General features: G+C 41.5%; 1 protein-coding gene across 3 annotated transcripts in view; it reads left to right on the top strand.

Moving 5' to 3' along the window:
• Nucleotides 1-16,111, top strand: part of LUC7L (LUC7-like) — a 32,606-nt gene that overhangs the window by 11,198 nt on the left and 5,297 nt on the right. For all 3 annotated transcript variants that reach the window (XM_006766138.2, XM_006766136.2, XM_006766137.2), the window contains 4 exons: nucleotides 6,208-6,318; nucleotides 7,196-7,339; nucleotides 9,887-10,063; nucleotides 13,276-13,364. In XM_006766138.2, the coding sequence (XP_006766201.1) occupies nucleotides 6,208-6,318; nucleotides 7,196-7,339; nucleotides 9,887-10,063; nucleotides 13,276-13,364 (521 nt within the window). The remainder of the gene's footprint in view (nucleotides 1-6,207; nucleotides 6,319-7,195; nucleotides 7,340-9,886; nucleotides 10,064-13,275; nucleotides 13,365-16,111) is intronic.

Raw genomic sequence — 16,111 nt, 5'->3', positions numbered from 1 at the left:
AGAGAATCATTGATCAGCTGCCTCCTGCACGCCCCCTACTGGGGATTGAGCCCACAACCTGGGCATGTGCCCTTGGCCGGAATCGAACCTGAGACCGTTCAGTCCGTAGGCCGACGCTTTATCTGCTGAGCCAACCGGCTAGGGCCAGTAATGGCTTTAGATATAGTTCACATGGCATAGAATTTGCCCTACCTTAAAAATTTATATTAAAAGTTTTTTCTCAATGTAAATTTGTTAAATTAATTTGATGAAAATGATTTTCGGTAGATAATATACACTCACTGTTATAGATTCCAGAGCTCTAGAAGCTGAGACTTTTCACATGGAAGTGTTCCCTTTCTACATGACTAGCCATCCAATATCTGTCTGTTGAGGTCACTTGTAGCTTTCAAAGAACATTTATTCAGAATTAATTCTCATAGAGGCTAGTTGTGATTTGGGGGATGAGGGTTTTTCAGAATTGCAATTTTGATAAGCAGAACGCACTACCTTTTTGACCAGATGTGGTTAACAGACCCACTCTTGATAGACCCTGCTGCTGCCTCATGATAACCTGTTTGTTGGCACTTAGCTCCCAGGCTTGGGATGCATTAGCTCCTAAGTGTCCATATTGGTTTCTGGAAGTGCTGTAGTGTGATCATCACTACTGGGAGATAGACACATGTTTTATTTTCACAAGTGAGCCATCAGTAATCCATGATTTTTTCTCATTTTTCTTAACACATTTGTGTAGCTCACCAAATGTTTTGGTAGAAACTCTTCATTGTTGGCAATATTTCTGTGAGGTGGGTCAAACATTTACCTCCAAAGTCTCTGAAAGTTCTATAAGTTTAATATTCTTTGCCAGAATTAATGGAAGCAGCAGTATGTGATACTGAGTAGGAGAGGAATCAGATTCTGTTCAGTAGATCAATCAGGGATATTTAGGGTTTCTTTTGTTTTGTTTTTTTTAACCTGGGTTACATTACAGAGACAGCTGACAAAAAAAGTATAACATACTGTTTTAATATTGAAAAAAATATGTTCAATATAGCAGGCATTTGAATTATATTTTAAATCATTTTTATTTATTTTTAAAAGATGTTTTTATTGATTTTAGAGAAAAGAAGGGAGAAGGATACAGAAATAGAAACATCATTGATCAGCTGCCTCATGTACACCCCCCTACTGGGGATTGAGCTCACAACATGGGCATATGACCTGACTGGGAATTGAACGAGCTACCTCTTGGTTTATGGGTTGACACTCAACCATTGAGCAACACCAGCTGGGCTAAATCATTTTTATTATACAAGAGGTGTTTTTTCAAAATAGGTTGTTGAAGTCAGATCAACATGAAAGTTTTGCAATCTAGATGGTACTAAGATATCCATGCCTTTTGTTTATTTTAGAAAAGAGCTCTTTTTAAAACAAGCTCATAGTTGATTAATTCATGATGCAATGGTTTAAAGGAAAATTCTCTTAAAATAAGAACTAATCAGCCCTTTTTACAAATTTAAAATACTTACAGACTTTCAGTCACCTCTAAGCAATTTGTAAGAAATTGTCCTAAAAGAGTATTTACCTAAGTATGAGAAGACATAAGATGTTTATTGCCATAATTTTGAAGTAATGAAATTGAAAAATCCCAACTACGTATTTATTAGAGGGGTTACCATAGTTGTGTTAAAATAAGTGAAATACTACACCAGGGGTCCTCAAACTACAGCCCGCAGGCCACATGCAGCCAGCCAAAAACATTTATCCGGCCCGCCGGGTGTTTTTGCTGCTGCTTCCTGTCCTCCTTAGCAGCTGACTCGTCCTGGGCCCGCAGTGCGCATGTGTGGAATGTCTGAGGGACAGTGAACTGGCCCCCTGTTTAAAAAGTTTGAGGACCTCTGTAAGCCGTAGATCATAGATGTGTATATTGATGTGAAAAAGATAAAAAGGAAACTTGCAAAACCTGTTTAGTTGGAATTAAAATTTTGTGTTTTTATATACTTTTTAAATTTTTATTTTTCAATTGCAGTTTACATTCAATATTTTGTATGTCAGGTGTACAGCATAGCAGTTATACAGTCATATACTTTACAAAGTGATCCCCCCCAATATTTCATGTACCCACCTGGCATTGCGCATAGTTATTACAGTACTATTGACTGTATTCCCTATGCTGTATTTTACATTCCTGTGACTATTTTGTAATTCCAATTTATAGTTTAACACAATTTAAACGGTTATTTACCAAACTCTTAAGTGGATAGTGCCATAGCTAATGCTCTCACCATGGTGTATCAGAGTTCGTTTTCACATCTTCACTGACAGTGAGTTGTCAAACTCTGGGTCTTCGTTAGCGAGAGACCCAAAAGGTGTAAAAATGTACAGTGGGGTCTTGACTTACGAGTTTAATTTGTTCTGAGACCGAGCTAGTTAAGGAGCTCGTTAACTCAAATTACTCTGTCAACTCAAAGCAAAAAATCAGCCGAGAGACAGCTGGCATCTCAAAAAACTCGTTAATCAGGACACTTGTAAGTCAAGGCCCCACTGTATTTCTTTGTGGGCTTGACAGAGTTTCATCAAGATATTTCTTTGTGTAGGTCTTCCCTGCCTATACTCTCAGTTTAAGGGTGATGGACAGGACTTCTGGCACCTTTCCACTCAGGAGCCACCCAAAACTTGGGTGTTTTATCTGGGAGAAGGTGCCTACCATTAGCTTCCATCCTAATGCAGCCTCAGCCTGACCATGCCAGGACCAGACCTTGCTTTCTTGAGTGTTTTATCTAGGAATTTTCTAGGAAAGGGCATGTAATACTTGCTATTAGGTACTCTATGTAAATGCATTTCTTGCAAGTTTCTCAACTTGAACACTGGCAAATAGCAATGTTAACTCATTAGTTTAACCTATGGAAAAGTTACAAAGCAGTACATTTCTTAAGTATCCAGATGTTGAAAATGAAAATAATTTGTTTCTCTTTAATTTAGTGTAAATACAGTTGACCTTTTCTTTAAATTGTCTTGTTCTGTGATGTTCTACTTGACAGGTTTCTAGAACAACACACCGTGTTAACTAATTTTGAAACTGTCTTAATATACCAAATGTGACCAGTTCTGTCTGGTTATACCTCGTTTTTCAGTCTTATATATGCACAGTATATGTATATATATATATTTTTAATAGTTATATTTTATTTTATAAGTCAGATATCCTGGGTTAGAATCCCTGTGTCGCCTTGGGCAAGTTATTTCACCTGTTTCTATTCATCTGGAAACTGGGCTGGTGTTAACCGTCTCAGAGTTGTGAGGATTAAATGTAGGGAGCTAGACCACAGGGGTCCTTGCATACTACTATCACTTAGTGGTTTGGAACCTATACTCAGCTTCTTCGTCTGAGAAATGGAAATCCCTGTACAGCTATTCTGAGGCATGTGTGGAACAGGCAACACTGTCCATTGGCACATGCTTGCTGTGACCATTCTGACAACCTTGTTTTGTCTCAGGCTCATGGATTGCTGGCTGGTGTCACTGCTGCTGGGCAGGCAGAATCAGAAACAGCACAGTCACAGACAGTCCTGTGTGTGAGGGGACAGCCTCCTCAGCAGCAGCGAGACCTGTGTGCCAGTGCTGTGCTGTGCTCAAATACCGTAGTACATGTTTCCTCTCATCACCCTCGAGTTATGAGAAGTTGGATGATTTTCTAGTAAGTTGTGATTAGGACTTAATTTTTATATGCAAATACCTTTAAAAAAATCATTTACTGAAATACATAAAAGAATACCACAATAAATGGTCATAATACAATGACCCTGGAAAGGGTACCTCACTTTATTTATTTTTTAAAAATGTTTTTATTGATATTAGAGAGAGGAGGGGGAGAGAGAAATATTGATGAGAGAGAAACAACATCGATTGGCTGCCTTTTGTACACCTCGTGCTGGGGATGGAGCCTGCAACCCAGGCATGTGCCCTGACTCAGAATCGAACCAATAATCTCTTGGGCAGGGGTCGACACTCAACTGTTGAGCCACACCATCTAGCAAGGGTGCCTCGTTTTAAACAGCTTTTTAAAGAGCAATTTTTGTACAATAAAATCAGTCCTTTTAAAATTGTGCATTTTGATTGAGCTATGGAACCTCAGATGTATTTCAATAAAGTTTTTTTATAGTTTTTAAACATTTTCATTGCTATTGAGAATCAGATCTATTTTTCATGGCCTTTTTAGTTAGTTTTCTAGTATAGAAGAAAGTGGCTTAATTTAAATATTAATCTTTCAATTTTCTGCTGAGATGTCTGTAATAGAATTTAATCCATTATAGCAATTACTGTTATTACCATGTGGAGAGTAACCAAGTATTTCAAGAAATGCAACATTAAAAAAAATCATTTAGACCTGCTCTTTGATTTCACTCTGAAATTGAGAAGCACATTGAAGAGAGGGAGGGGCAGTAGAAGCTGGCAGTTAGTCCTGGCCGGGTGGCTCACTGGGTTGGAGTGTCGTCCTGGTCAGAGCATAGACCTAGGTTATGGGTTCGATCTCTTTTGGAGGCAACTAAATGATGTTTTTCACATCGATGTTTCTCTCCCAACCCCCCTCTCTCGTGCTCTCTAAAATCAATCAAAAACATATCTTCGGATGAGGAATTTTTTTTTTTTTAAGTGAGAATTTAAAAAAAGAAAAGAAGAAAAATCTGGCAGTTAAAACACCTCTCGGTCTGCCTATTCTATTTTGTGAAGTTTACTGTTTAGTTCATAACTGATCAGAAGTCTGATTCTGGACCCTGCCCATTTGGATTCTGCTTAAGATACAAGTGGTTTCTCTGATTGGTAAAGACACTGGCACTGTCGTCAGATGTCTATTCTCTATTGGGCCCCTGGGTCTGCCTTGGGTGTGAAATGGCTCTTTTTGTGTAGACATAAGAGGGGCTCCGCTCCAAAGTCTCAGTGCCTGTGTGTGGATGAACTGGGGCATCTCTTAGGAGCTGTGTCCTAGGTGAGCACAGATGGTATGTGACCCATATCAGCTCATTGGAACTTTGATCCTGGTGAGTTCAAATTTGTCCGCACAACTGATTTACTCTATATTTTTCCAGGAAACACAGGGCATCCAGTCAAACAAATGCCAATCATTTGCATTCCTGATTGTTTGATTTGAACATAGTGAAATGTTATTCTAGTGTCAACCAATCCTTGTGGAGCACTTTCTTAATAGCTCACCTGCTCTCTCCTGGCCGTCTTTGAGGGGAGGGATATGGATTACCACCACTTGGTCTGTTGGCCTAACTTTCATCTTCCTTGTTATCATTTCCACCCAAAATTTTCTTTTCTCTCTCTCTCTCTTTTTCTTTTGTTAATGATAGATCACACTGTCTGACTTTGTCATCCATGGCTACACTTCCTTGCTTTCAAGGTGATGCTGACATTAGCAGACTGGCTCATGTGTATAACTTAGGAGATACTGCTTATTACTGGTGGTAGCCTGAAAGTTGGACAAGTGATTTCCTATTTGTATGTATGTGAAATTAATGTTGGGCCTTTGACTAGTATGACAAATTAACTGCTTAGTATACTAGTATGTGACAGTTTGTTAATTAGTATTTTATTGTTCCCTGCCAACTCTTTCCAGAGTAAGCATTTAGGTTTCTAGAGTTTCTTTTCCTTTATCTTTTTGGGTAAGTAGTCTACCAGTTTTCCTGGTATTTTAGACAGTAGGCAATAACTAAACGTATTCACAGCTCTCAGTAATATTTGTTCTATTGTTTTGTTTTGAGGTGGAAGGGGGAGCTCTACCCTCAGAACATGAGGGGTAATATTTGCGTGGCTCACAAAGACCAGTGAGTACATCATCTGCATTTCCCACAGCTCACCAGAGGAGGGCTCTAACACCAGTTTCGATCCAGCCTTTTCTGTCCCTCAGAGAACACTATTCATTATGGCCAAGTGTTGTAATTTTCCTTAGTATTTTCTTGGAAATGTTGAGGGATGGGGTACCTATTACAAAATTTGGAAATAAATCAATCAGATGAGAAGACTATGCTCCTGAATGATCATTTGGTTAACAAAGCCCCTTGATTTAATGTGACTATGGATGTGTTGGCTGGAGTGTAGTTTCAGATCTTCCCACTGAACCTACAGGCTTTAAGAAATCAACTCAGGAGTATTTTCCTGTCGAACAAAGGGTTCTTAGATCATACATGTCATTGATCCCAGCTCTCTCTGCTTCTCCTGCGCTAGGCAATGGATCACTTGGAGTCCTTTATCGCTGAGTGTGATCGGAGAACTGAACTTGCCAAGAAGCGGCTGGCAGAGACACAGGAGGAGATCAGTGCAGAAGTTTCTGCAAAGGTATGTTTGGGAGGTTTTCGCCTTGAGTTATTGGTACAAATCACGGTCTGGTAAGAACTGGGCTGCCGACGGACTTACAGCTCAACATCAGCACTGATAGTGCATCTTTGGATGGACACTCTGCCTTGAGTGTTTCCAGTAAAAGGGTGGCTGTCAGTGAGCTCTCAGCTCCCAGGAGCTACTGCTGCTGTTCCTGCCCCCACCATACATACTTTTTAAACTTTGTGTTTTTAGTATCCTACATACACCGGAAATGGGAAGTGGGGAAATGTTTGAACTTTAGTACATATCCTGGAATGAAGGTAGATCTGTATATAATTGGCCTGGGTGTCAGCTGCGTTACTCTTCTGTACTCCCTGTTCAGTAGAACTAAAACTGCTCATTGTTTTTTCCCTTTCAGTTTTGTAAAAGCATTTCTTAGAATATATGCAATTGCTAACTGGTCCAAAGTGCTGTTTTATTTCTGAAAGTAAATACAAATAATTAGGCATTTTGCTTACAGTCTAAGTTTCATGTATTTAAACATAGACATTTTATTACTCTTACCCCTAAATATCGAACTGTGTAGGAGACATAAGAAGACACAGCCTAGAAAATAACCAGTGTTGATCCTTGCAGCCATATTGGAAGTGACAGATGCCGCTGCTTTTATTGAAACATGGTGTACAGGTTTAGCTTATGGTCGGAGTCTCAGTGTTGGCAATAAGGATGTCGTAATTGTCACAATTCATGTGAGCCACCAAGGATCTTTAACTGTTCTGTTTATTTTCAGTGGAACAGACCAGAAATTCAGCAGGCGACACACTCATTTTCTTTGTATTAAAAATCTTTTGTTTTTTAGATGCCTGTTTATTTGATTGTTTCTCTCTCTCCTTAGGCAGAAAAAGTACATGAGTTGAATGAAGAAATAGGAAAACTTCTTGCTAAAGCTGAGCAGCTGGGAGCAGAAGGAAATGTGGATGAATCCCAGAAAATTCTTATGGAAGTGGAGAAAGTCCGTGCAAAGAAAAAAGAAGCTGAGGTTGGTGAGAAAAATGTCTTAGAGAAAGGGGAAACAGTAATTCCAGAGAGTTGACTCTGGACTGAAATTTAAGCCATGCCTCTATTTTTGAATCTTAGGAAGGAGTTAAAATAAGGGGAGACATTGACAGGATTGGGCTTGTCTTTACTGTACCCCCTGGGGTCCCTTTGTAACCTAAGACCAGTCACTTACCCGATCTGAGCATAATGCCATTGTGAGGTTCCATAGAGACCAGTTTTACTGCTTATTCCTCCAGCTCCCTGGGGAGTTGGTGGGCTGTGGTGGTTTTATAGCTTGTGTGATTGGACCACAGTTGTATTGCAGATTGCTGTAAAGAATGAAACCTTTGATGCTGCATCTTCGGTAGAGAGAGCCTGTGCAGGTTGGGGTAGCATACAAGTGGTATTGGCCTGGGTGCCAGGCCAGGACACACTGGCAGTGTGATAGCGAAACAGATCAAGGGCTCAGTGTTTTTTTCATTGATAACTGTTTTCTTACTAGATTATTTTATCTGTTGGATACCTTGTCCTTGAATCTCACCACTACAGTTAGAAGTAGCTTGAGAATGGTAGAGCCAGAGTGAGACAGGGTGTGCTCACCAAGCTTCAGCTCAATGCCAGGCACTTTTTTAGTTGTGAGCAAGCTGGAAGAGGGCCTCCCCTGATGGAGATGGCACTGGAGAATGGGTGGGGGCACAGACAGAAGAGAATGTGAACAGTTGGGTAAGATTAATTAAGAAGAAATGGGGTCTGAATTTGAGAGTGATTTTGGGTTGTATGGGGTCTCCAGGTAGGGTAAGTTAATCCTGAAGGCCACTTAGCTGAGATCCACAGACTGAGAAGTTTATCGAAGTGGTGGGGGTAGGAGGACCAGGTAGAGATGAGGAGATGGCATATAGGTGCCTCGGTGTAGGTCTGGTTTTGGTTGTCACCACCTCTGGCTCAGCATGGCATACGTAATAGGATGGTGCCAAGGGTCATGGGTGTTAGAGCAGTGCTTGCTGAAGGAGTGACAAGTTGAAGAGACAGCAATGGGGTTGCTCATGATGGGGCTGTCAGGACACCTTTCCATGGTGCCCCAGCAGCACAGGCTGGAATTGAGGTCAGCAGTGTTTGTTGGAAGGTGGCACTGCGATAATGCTTCATGCACCTGTCACACCAGCATCCCTTTCAGTGATATTTGTAGGTAATATAATCCATTCTTGACGTAAAAGAGAGACAAAAGAATTCGCAATACATATCTGATGTTTTTGTATATAATTGCTTAGATTGATCACACTAAAAGATAAATTTACCCTGGCCCCCCGGGCTCAGTGGTTAGAGCAATGGCCTAAGCACCAAAGGGTCGTATGTTCATTTAAGTCCTTTATAGGAACTAAATCTCTGTATACTTAAATGGGAAATTTGTGTTTATATGTAGTACAGAGTTAGGCTCTCGGAGTTGCTGTTGACAGCTCAGCTGTACCAGGAAGACCAGAGAGTTAGGAGAGACCCTCCGTGGCCTCTTACCGCACACTGAAGGCCAGCTCTTCCTGCTTCAAAGAAGCAAGCAGACACCAGAGTCTGTGATGGCTCAAAGATTTACACATGGGCTAAAGTAATTGTAGATGTGGCGTTCACCACAGATGCCCAGCCAGTCTCCTGGGAAATGTTTTGAATGTGTGGATTAATAGGTTACTTACAATCAGGCCTCCCTTTAAGGATAAGTGACTGTTGTAATGCATATCTTAAACCTGGAGTTTGAAGGAGCATTCTAACTTGGGCACAAGCAGCAGTTTCATGTCATGTTTCATTTTTTTTCGTGTCATATATTTTGAGCCTGAGTGGTTACTTCTTGTGATTGGACTCAGACTGTAGTGGCTGCAGGAGGGAACTGGTTTTGTTGTGCATACTTTCTTCTTTGAAGAGAGTGTCTAACATTTTTGTCCTTCCAAATTTTATCTTGGCGCTGCATTGGGATATAGCTTCCTAGACATTGGGACAAATCCTGTGGATGGTGCTCGAGTTTTTTTGCTTGTTCATTTGGTTTATTTTTTGAAGGACCCTGCTGAAGATTCTCCTGTTTTGCTTCTCTGGTCTTCACTCCCTGTACTGCCTAAAGACCTGCCTTCACTATTTCCTCTGCAAATAGGCAGCATCCTGCTGGTCTGCATGTTTTGAATTTTCCTTGTTTTAAAATCATGGTTTTTTGATTCTTTCAAAAAAATTTTTTTAATTGATTTTTAGAGAGAGAGAGAGAGAGAAAATCGATCCTTTCCATTTATTTATGCATTCACTGGTTGATTTTTATATATGCCCTGACCAGGGATTGAACCTGCAACCTTGGTCTATCGGGCCGACTCTCTAAACAACTGAACTGGCCAGGGCTGTTGGTTCATTTCTTAAATAAATGATGAAGTTAAATTGGTTAAAAATATCTGGAACTTTGAAATGATCAAATTCTTATTTATTTATTTATTTTAACTCACTTCTATAGTCCCTTCAATTATTTCCATTTTAGGGGTTGACTATTTGGTGGCATTTTCATCACTCCATTCTCTTTTTCCAGGAAGAATACAGAAATTCTATGCCTGCATCCAGTTTTCAACAGCAGAAGTTGCGTGTCTGTGAAGTCTGCTCAGCCTACCTTGGTCTCCATGATAATGACCGTCGTCTCGCAGACCACTTTGGGGGCAAATTGCACTTGGGGTTCATTCAGATCCGAGAGAAGCTTGATCAGTTGAGGGTAAGAAGTCTTGTGATCTTTTCACATTTATTTCCTTCTAGAAAACTTTTGTTTTTATCCTAAGAATGCGCCTTGAATTTTATAGTGAAATAAATGCTCAATTCATCACTCACACAAGAGACCAAAGGGGCCTTGGACATTTATTTAGTCTGCATTCCCTTTTTATAAGGATAATGGCAGAGTCCAGTACAGGATGTGGACACCTCTTGCACATCTCCGAAATAACTTCTGTTAGGAGATGGGGGAAACCAGCAGCCTCTAGTTTTTCTCTTTGGACAGAGGCAATGCATGACGAATGCTTAGGCTAGATGGGAGGCGACACATCCTGGCCCTTGCCCTGAGCCAACTTAGGCTGAGAAGGTAGTTGTTTTCCTGGGTTAGACTGTAAAACATTTGACATCTTGAGTACAGAACACTAAGAAGAAAGGGTGAACATATTTCAGACTTCGAATTATCGTTCTCCAAACTGACAGGAGTCTTCCCTGCTGTGTACTGTGTTAAAGATGGGATGCTGGGAAATAGGTAGGCCTTCCCTCTAGACACTTGAAATCTGGTGGAAGGACAGACATGTGGCACCTAACTGTAGGACACTGATAAGACTGAGACCCTTGTGTGCCTCTCAGGAAGGAGCAGTGGGTAGCAGAGCTCTGCATCGAAGGAGGGGTCCCCAGGAAGGTGATGTGTGATCTCAGCACTGGGCAAGGGAGCTGGGGTGGCAGTGGGGATGTTCTCAGCCACTGGTCTTGACACATTTTATTCCTGTGCTCCCAGTGGGATTTTGAAAATTAATATGCTTTGTCACATGTTTTTAAGTCAGAATTTTTACTTTATAAGTTTATGGGTATCAGAGTTGTAAAAATATATGTAGCCAGTAGAACATAAATAACAATTTTGTGTTTGTCCCCATTTAAAAAATCTCCTTAGCATTTGGAAATGCCACATTCCCATTTCTCTCTCTCTCACTTTCTTTTTTGTTGTTGTTAATCCTCACCTGAGGATATTTTTCCATTGATTTTTAGAGAGAGTTGAAGGGAGGTGGAGAGACAGAGAGAAACATCGACATGAGAGATACACATTGATTGGTTGCCCCAGAGATTCAGGCGCAACCGAGGCATGTGCTCTTGACCGGAATCGAATCTGGGACCCTTCAGTTCGAGGGCCAACACTCTATCCACCGAGCAAAACCAGTGAGGGCCCATTTCTCCTTTAAATTGTAGTTCCATGCCACATCACTCCATAATTTTGTCCTGAAAGCTTTTCATTTCTGTAACGCATATCTACATCAGAAAGGTGAATTTATTAAAATATTTTTCCCTAAAACCTTAAAAACTTAATTACTCAGTTGATCTAGAAAGTATGTTTTATCTTTACAGTGATGAGTAGTATATAGTTGACCAAAACAAAACAAGTGTATTACACATTTTGTTAAATACAGATTTTGTTAAATAGCTATTAAACTAACAACAGAAAATGTATTTGGAAGGGTAGCTCTAAATGATAAAGAGGGTGGGAGTTCTATGCTCTAATCAGAGATGACTTCACAGTGGTCCCAGAGGTGTTCACATCTCAGAGCCACACACTGAAGTAAATGCGGGGGTATAGAAGACTAAGGCCTTATTTGTCGGGTGGGGAAAGATCGTTTTCTAGGGAGTGGGAAGAGTTTGGAAAGGAAATGATGCCTGCCTACAGGTCTGTTCACGGTCAGATTTTTTGAGGAAGTGCGCATGGGAGCAGAGGTGCTGAGACTTCTATTATTAATATTAACCTGTCCATTGTGTGTGCCTGCTCCAGGTGCAAGTGGTTGGAGTCCCAGGTGTAGAGCTGCAGGTGCCAGACAGGAAGGTTCTCATAGCTGGAGAGTGCTTCAGGGAGGAAAGCTAGCCTCTCTCTCAGACCTTGCTGTGCCTTCTCCTCCTGGGGACCTGGCCTGGTTCCAGTCCACACTGAGATTTAAGATCTTCCTTCATGCCTTCATGGGTATGAGAACACTGGTGACTGTCTCATTGGCTTGGGCTTCTCTTCAGGACTTCATTTTACTGAGCAAAGAGATCAGGCCATTGAAAGGTTTGAAAGATGTTGGGTTGGGGGATGTGCAGATTGAACTGCTTTGCACTAAGCTGTGTTGTGTTCCAGTAGTGCAAGTTTCTCAAGGCCTCCTCCAGCCCGTTGCATTTTCTTTTCTGTTGGGTTCACAATCAAGCCTGATGAGCCATGTGTTAACGATTGGAGGTTCATGGTCCACTTCCCCTGCCTGCTTCTCTGTGAGGCCAGGTCTAAAGGCACCTGAAGACTGGCTGCTCCTCGACAGCAGGAGCTTGGCTCCCAGCAACAAGATGTATTTGGTCTGATACCTGTGTTCTCTTTCACCGTAAAGTTGGTGGAGCTCCTTTGGATAGAAAACTAACTTTATGGATTGATTTAAAGCAATATGATACATTTTCTGTGACTTAGAAGTACAACATCTCTTAGACTATGCAGTTTCTCGCCCTGGCTGGCAAGCTCAGTGGTTAGAGTGTCAGCTTGGGCAGTGAAGGGTCGCCAGTTTGATTCCTGGTCAAGGGCACATACCTGGGTTTGCAGTTGAAATCCCTGCCGTTGATCAGTGCGAGTGTGAGAGGCAATCAGTCAATGTGTCTATCGCACATCCATGTTTCTCTCTTCCCCTCCCTCCCTTACACCATCCCCCCTTCCTTCCACTCTAAAAATCAATGGAAAAAATATCCTCCTTAGGTGAGGATTAAAAAAAAGAAGGTATGCACTATGTCACTGAATTTATAAAATGTAATGATAGTCCAGCCAGTGTGGTTCAGTGGTTGAGTGTTGACCTATGAACCAGGAGAACCTAGCTTGATTACTGGTCAGGGCACATGCCTAGGTTGTGGGCTCAATTCCCAGTAGGGGGCATGCTGTAGGTGGCCGATCGATGATTGTCTCTCATCATTGATGTTTCTATCTCTCCCGCTCTCTTCCTCTCTGAAATCAATAAAAATATGTTTACAATTTTTTTAGTGTGATGATAAAGCATTTTAAAATGAGTTTTCCATTTTTCATTGTTTAAGAAGTTTTTAAATTGACCATGTTCCTGTTTTTTAAGACTTTCTCTTAGATTTTTAAATTACCAATCCTGAGGTCATATAAATGTGCTTTATTAAACAATATTTAAACTCTAGTAACTTTCTCTTCTCTCATTTTCCAATTTCTCATTTATTTAGAAAACTGTGGCTGAAAAACAGGAGAAGAGAAACCAGGATCGCTTGAGGAGGAGAGAAGAGAGGGAACGGGAGGAGCGGCTGAGCAGGAGGTGAGCCCGAGATAGCACATAGTAAGGAAACCCCTACTTTCATTGCAGTGTTGCTGATAACAGTTGAGGTCTGCTAAGTACCTAAGAGGCAGTTAAAAGAAAATAAACTCACAGCATGTTTAGTTGAGCAAGGTCTTGGCTGGCCTAGAAAGACCTGTGTACACAGTAGTGCAGCACTGGACTGGGCTATCTTCAGCTACACGAGAACTCTGGTGACTTAATTCTTACCTGGAAAGATCTAGACACCACCCTCCATCCCCCACCCCCGAGAGTAAAGCATAGAAGAGGGAGAGGAACCTGCTGCACCCGGACTCCTGTGGATGTAGCACTCGGCAAATAGGACAGGCAGGGACAGGTGTCACGCTGCTATGCCTACCTGTGCAAGAAGGTCCTTGGGGCTGTTTAGCCTCTGGCATTGACTTGAGTGAAATGGGGCCAGTGGAGGAGGTTGGGACCTGCTGCCTTGTGAGTAAATGCAGGTGGTAGGGGCAGTAGCAGCAAGAATAGTGAGGAGCCAGCTGGGAGAGCTCAGAAGGAGGAGGTGGAAGTTTAAATCAGGTGAGGGTGGGAAGGGCCTGGGTATAGAGCTGATAAGATTTCTTGGTCATCAGTTGTGAGGAAAGCAAAGGGGGAATGGAGCTGGTGTTATGGTTCTGGCCTTGAGTGACCATCTCCACAGGTAGGAAAGACTAGGAGCTGTGTGTTGGCGTGAGGAGGATGTAGGGAGTATAAATTGACTGTGGCCATACTCAGTTTGAGATGTGTAAGAACATCTACGTAGAGATGTGAGTCTGGTCGGAGTTCAGGGAAGAGACTTGAGCCAGGAGTAACTGTGCTCTCCTATTGGCACAGCTCATTGTCCTTGAAAGGCCCAGAAACTGGGTTTTCCTGAAGGACTTCCTCTGTGTGTGACTATGGAAGGATAAATAAGTATTTATTATATTTTCCCATTAATTACCTAACAGATTCTGGTTGTAAAGAAACGTAAGCAGTATAGAAATGTACAAGCAAAACATGCAAGTTCCTGTTTACACAAGAGGTGACCACTGTGGTGTGGGTTGTGTCTGTGTGCACTGGCACCTGTGGGACCCTCAGCTGATATCTGAGATCGTCCCACAGCGGGTGTGTCCTTACAGTGATGTGTCATAACAGTATTCTTTTTCCCCCATCTTCACCCTTTTCATTCACTTCCCCATCCTGTGCCTCCACGTATAAGTGAAATCATACAGTATTTGTCTTTGTTTGACCTGTTTCACTTAGCATAATGCCCTCAAGGACCATCCATGTTGTCACAAATCGGAGAATTTCCTTCTTTGGTATGGCTGAATAATATTCCCGTGTGTATGTATCACTTTTCTTTATTCATCTGTCAGTAGACACTTAGGGGGTTGCAGATAAATACAGTAGTTCCCCCTTTATCTGCAGGAGATAAAGTAGAATAAAGGTGACTTGAACACAAGCAATGTGGTACTTCATCAGTTGTTCTGATAACCAAGATGGCTACTAAGTGACTTATCAGGCAGGTAATATATACACATGGATATGCTTGACAAAGGGATGATTTGTAGAATGGAGTGGGGTGTTGCAAGATTTCATCTGCTACTCAGAAGGGTGTGCAATTTAAAACTTATTTTTTATTTCTGGAATTTTAATGTTTCAGACTGAGGTTGACCGTGGGTAACTGAAGCTGCAGAAAATGAAAGGAAAGGGGGAACTACTTTACCTAGAAGTGGAATTGCTGGGGCGTTGGTGGGTCTAGTTTTAATTCTTTAAGGAATTTCCATCGTGGCTGCATTAATCTACATTTCCATCAACAGTGTATGAGGGTTCCCTTTCCTTTTCTGGTTGTGGGAGGGTGGGGGTTCATTTTGGTCTTTTTTTTTTTTAATTTTATTAAAAAATTGATTTCAGCTGAAACCGGTTCTGCTCGTTGGATAGAGCGTCGGCCTGCAGACTGAAAGGTCCCAGGTTTGATTCTGGTCAGGGTCGTGTGCCTAGGTTGCGGGCACATCCCCAGTGGGAGATGTGCAGGAGGCAGCTGATCGATGTTTCTCTCATCGATATTTCTAACTATCTCTCTCCCTTCCTCTCTGTAAAAAAATCAATAAAATATATTTTTTTAAAAAATTGATTTCAGAGAGGAAGGGAGAGGGAGAGAGAGATAGAAACATCAACAATGAGACCCACTGGGGATCGAGTCTGCAACACGGGCATGTGCCCTTGACCGGAATTGAACCCAGGACGCTTGAGTCTACAGGCCAACACTCTGTACACTCAGCCAAACCAGCTAGGGCCAATTTTAATTTTTGATGACTATTTTTATGTTTTTATAAAACTATTTTGAACAATTATTCTGGACGTCATCTTTGTATATGTTTTTTGTTTTTTTTGTTTTTTAATTGACAATATTGTTTATGTTATTTTAATTTTTTTAAAAAATTATTGAATCAAAATAACAAGGTACCATCTCACACCTGTCAGCATGGCTATCATCAACAAATCAACGAACAACAAATGCTGGTAAGGATGTGGAGAAAAAGGAACCCTCGCCGAAAGCGGTTTGGCTCAGTGGATAGAGCATCGGCCTGCGGACTGAAGGGTCCCAGGTTCGATTCCGGTCAAGGGCGTGTACCTTGGTTGCAGGCATATCCCCAGTGGGAGATGTGCAGGAGGCAGCTGATTGATGTTTCTCTCTCATCGATGTTTCTAGCTCTCTATCTCTCTCCCTTCCTCTCTGTAAAAAATCA

This window comes from Myotis davidii, unplaced genomic scaffold (assembly GCF_000327345.1).
Source record: "Myotis davidii unplaced genomic scaffold, ASM32734v1 scaffold100, whole genome shotgun sequence".
NCBI lineage: Eukaryota > Metazoa > Chordata > Mammalia > Chiroptera > Vespertilionidae > Myotis > Myotis davidii.
Note: the sequence above shows the minus strand (reverse complement) of the source record. Positions and strands in the feature narration are given on the sequence as shown.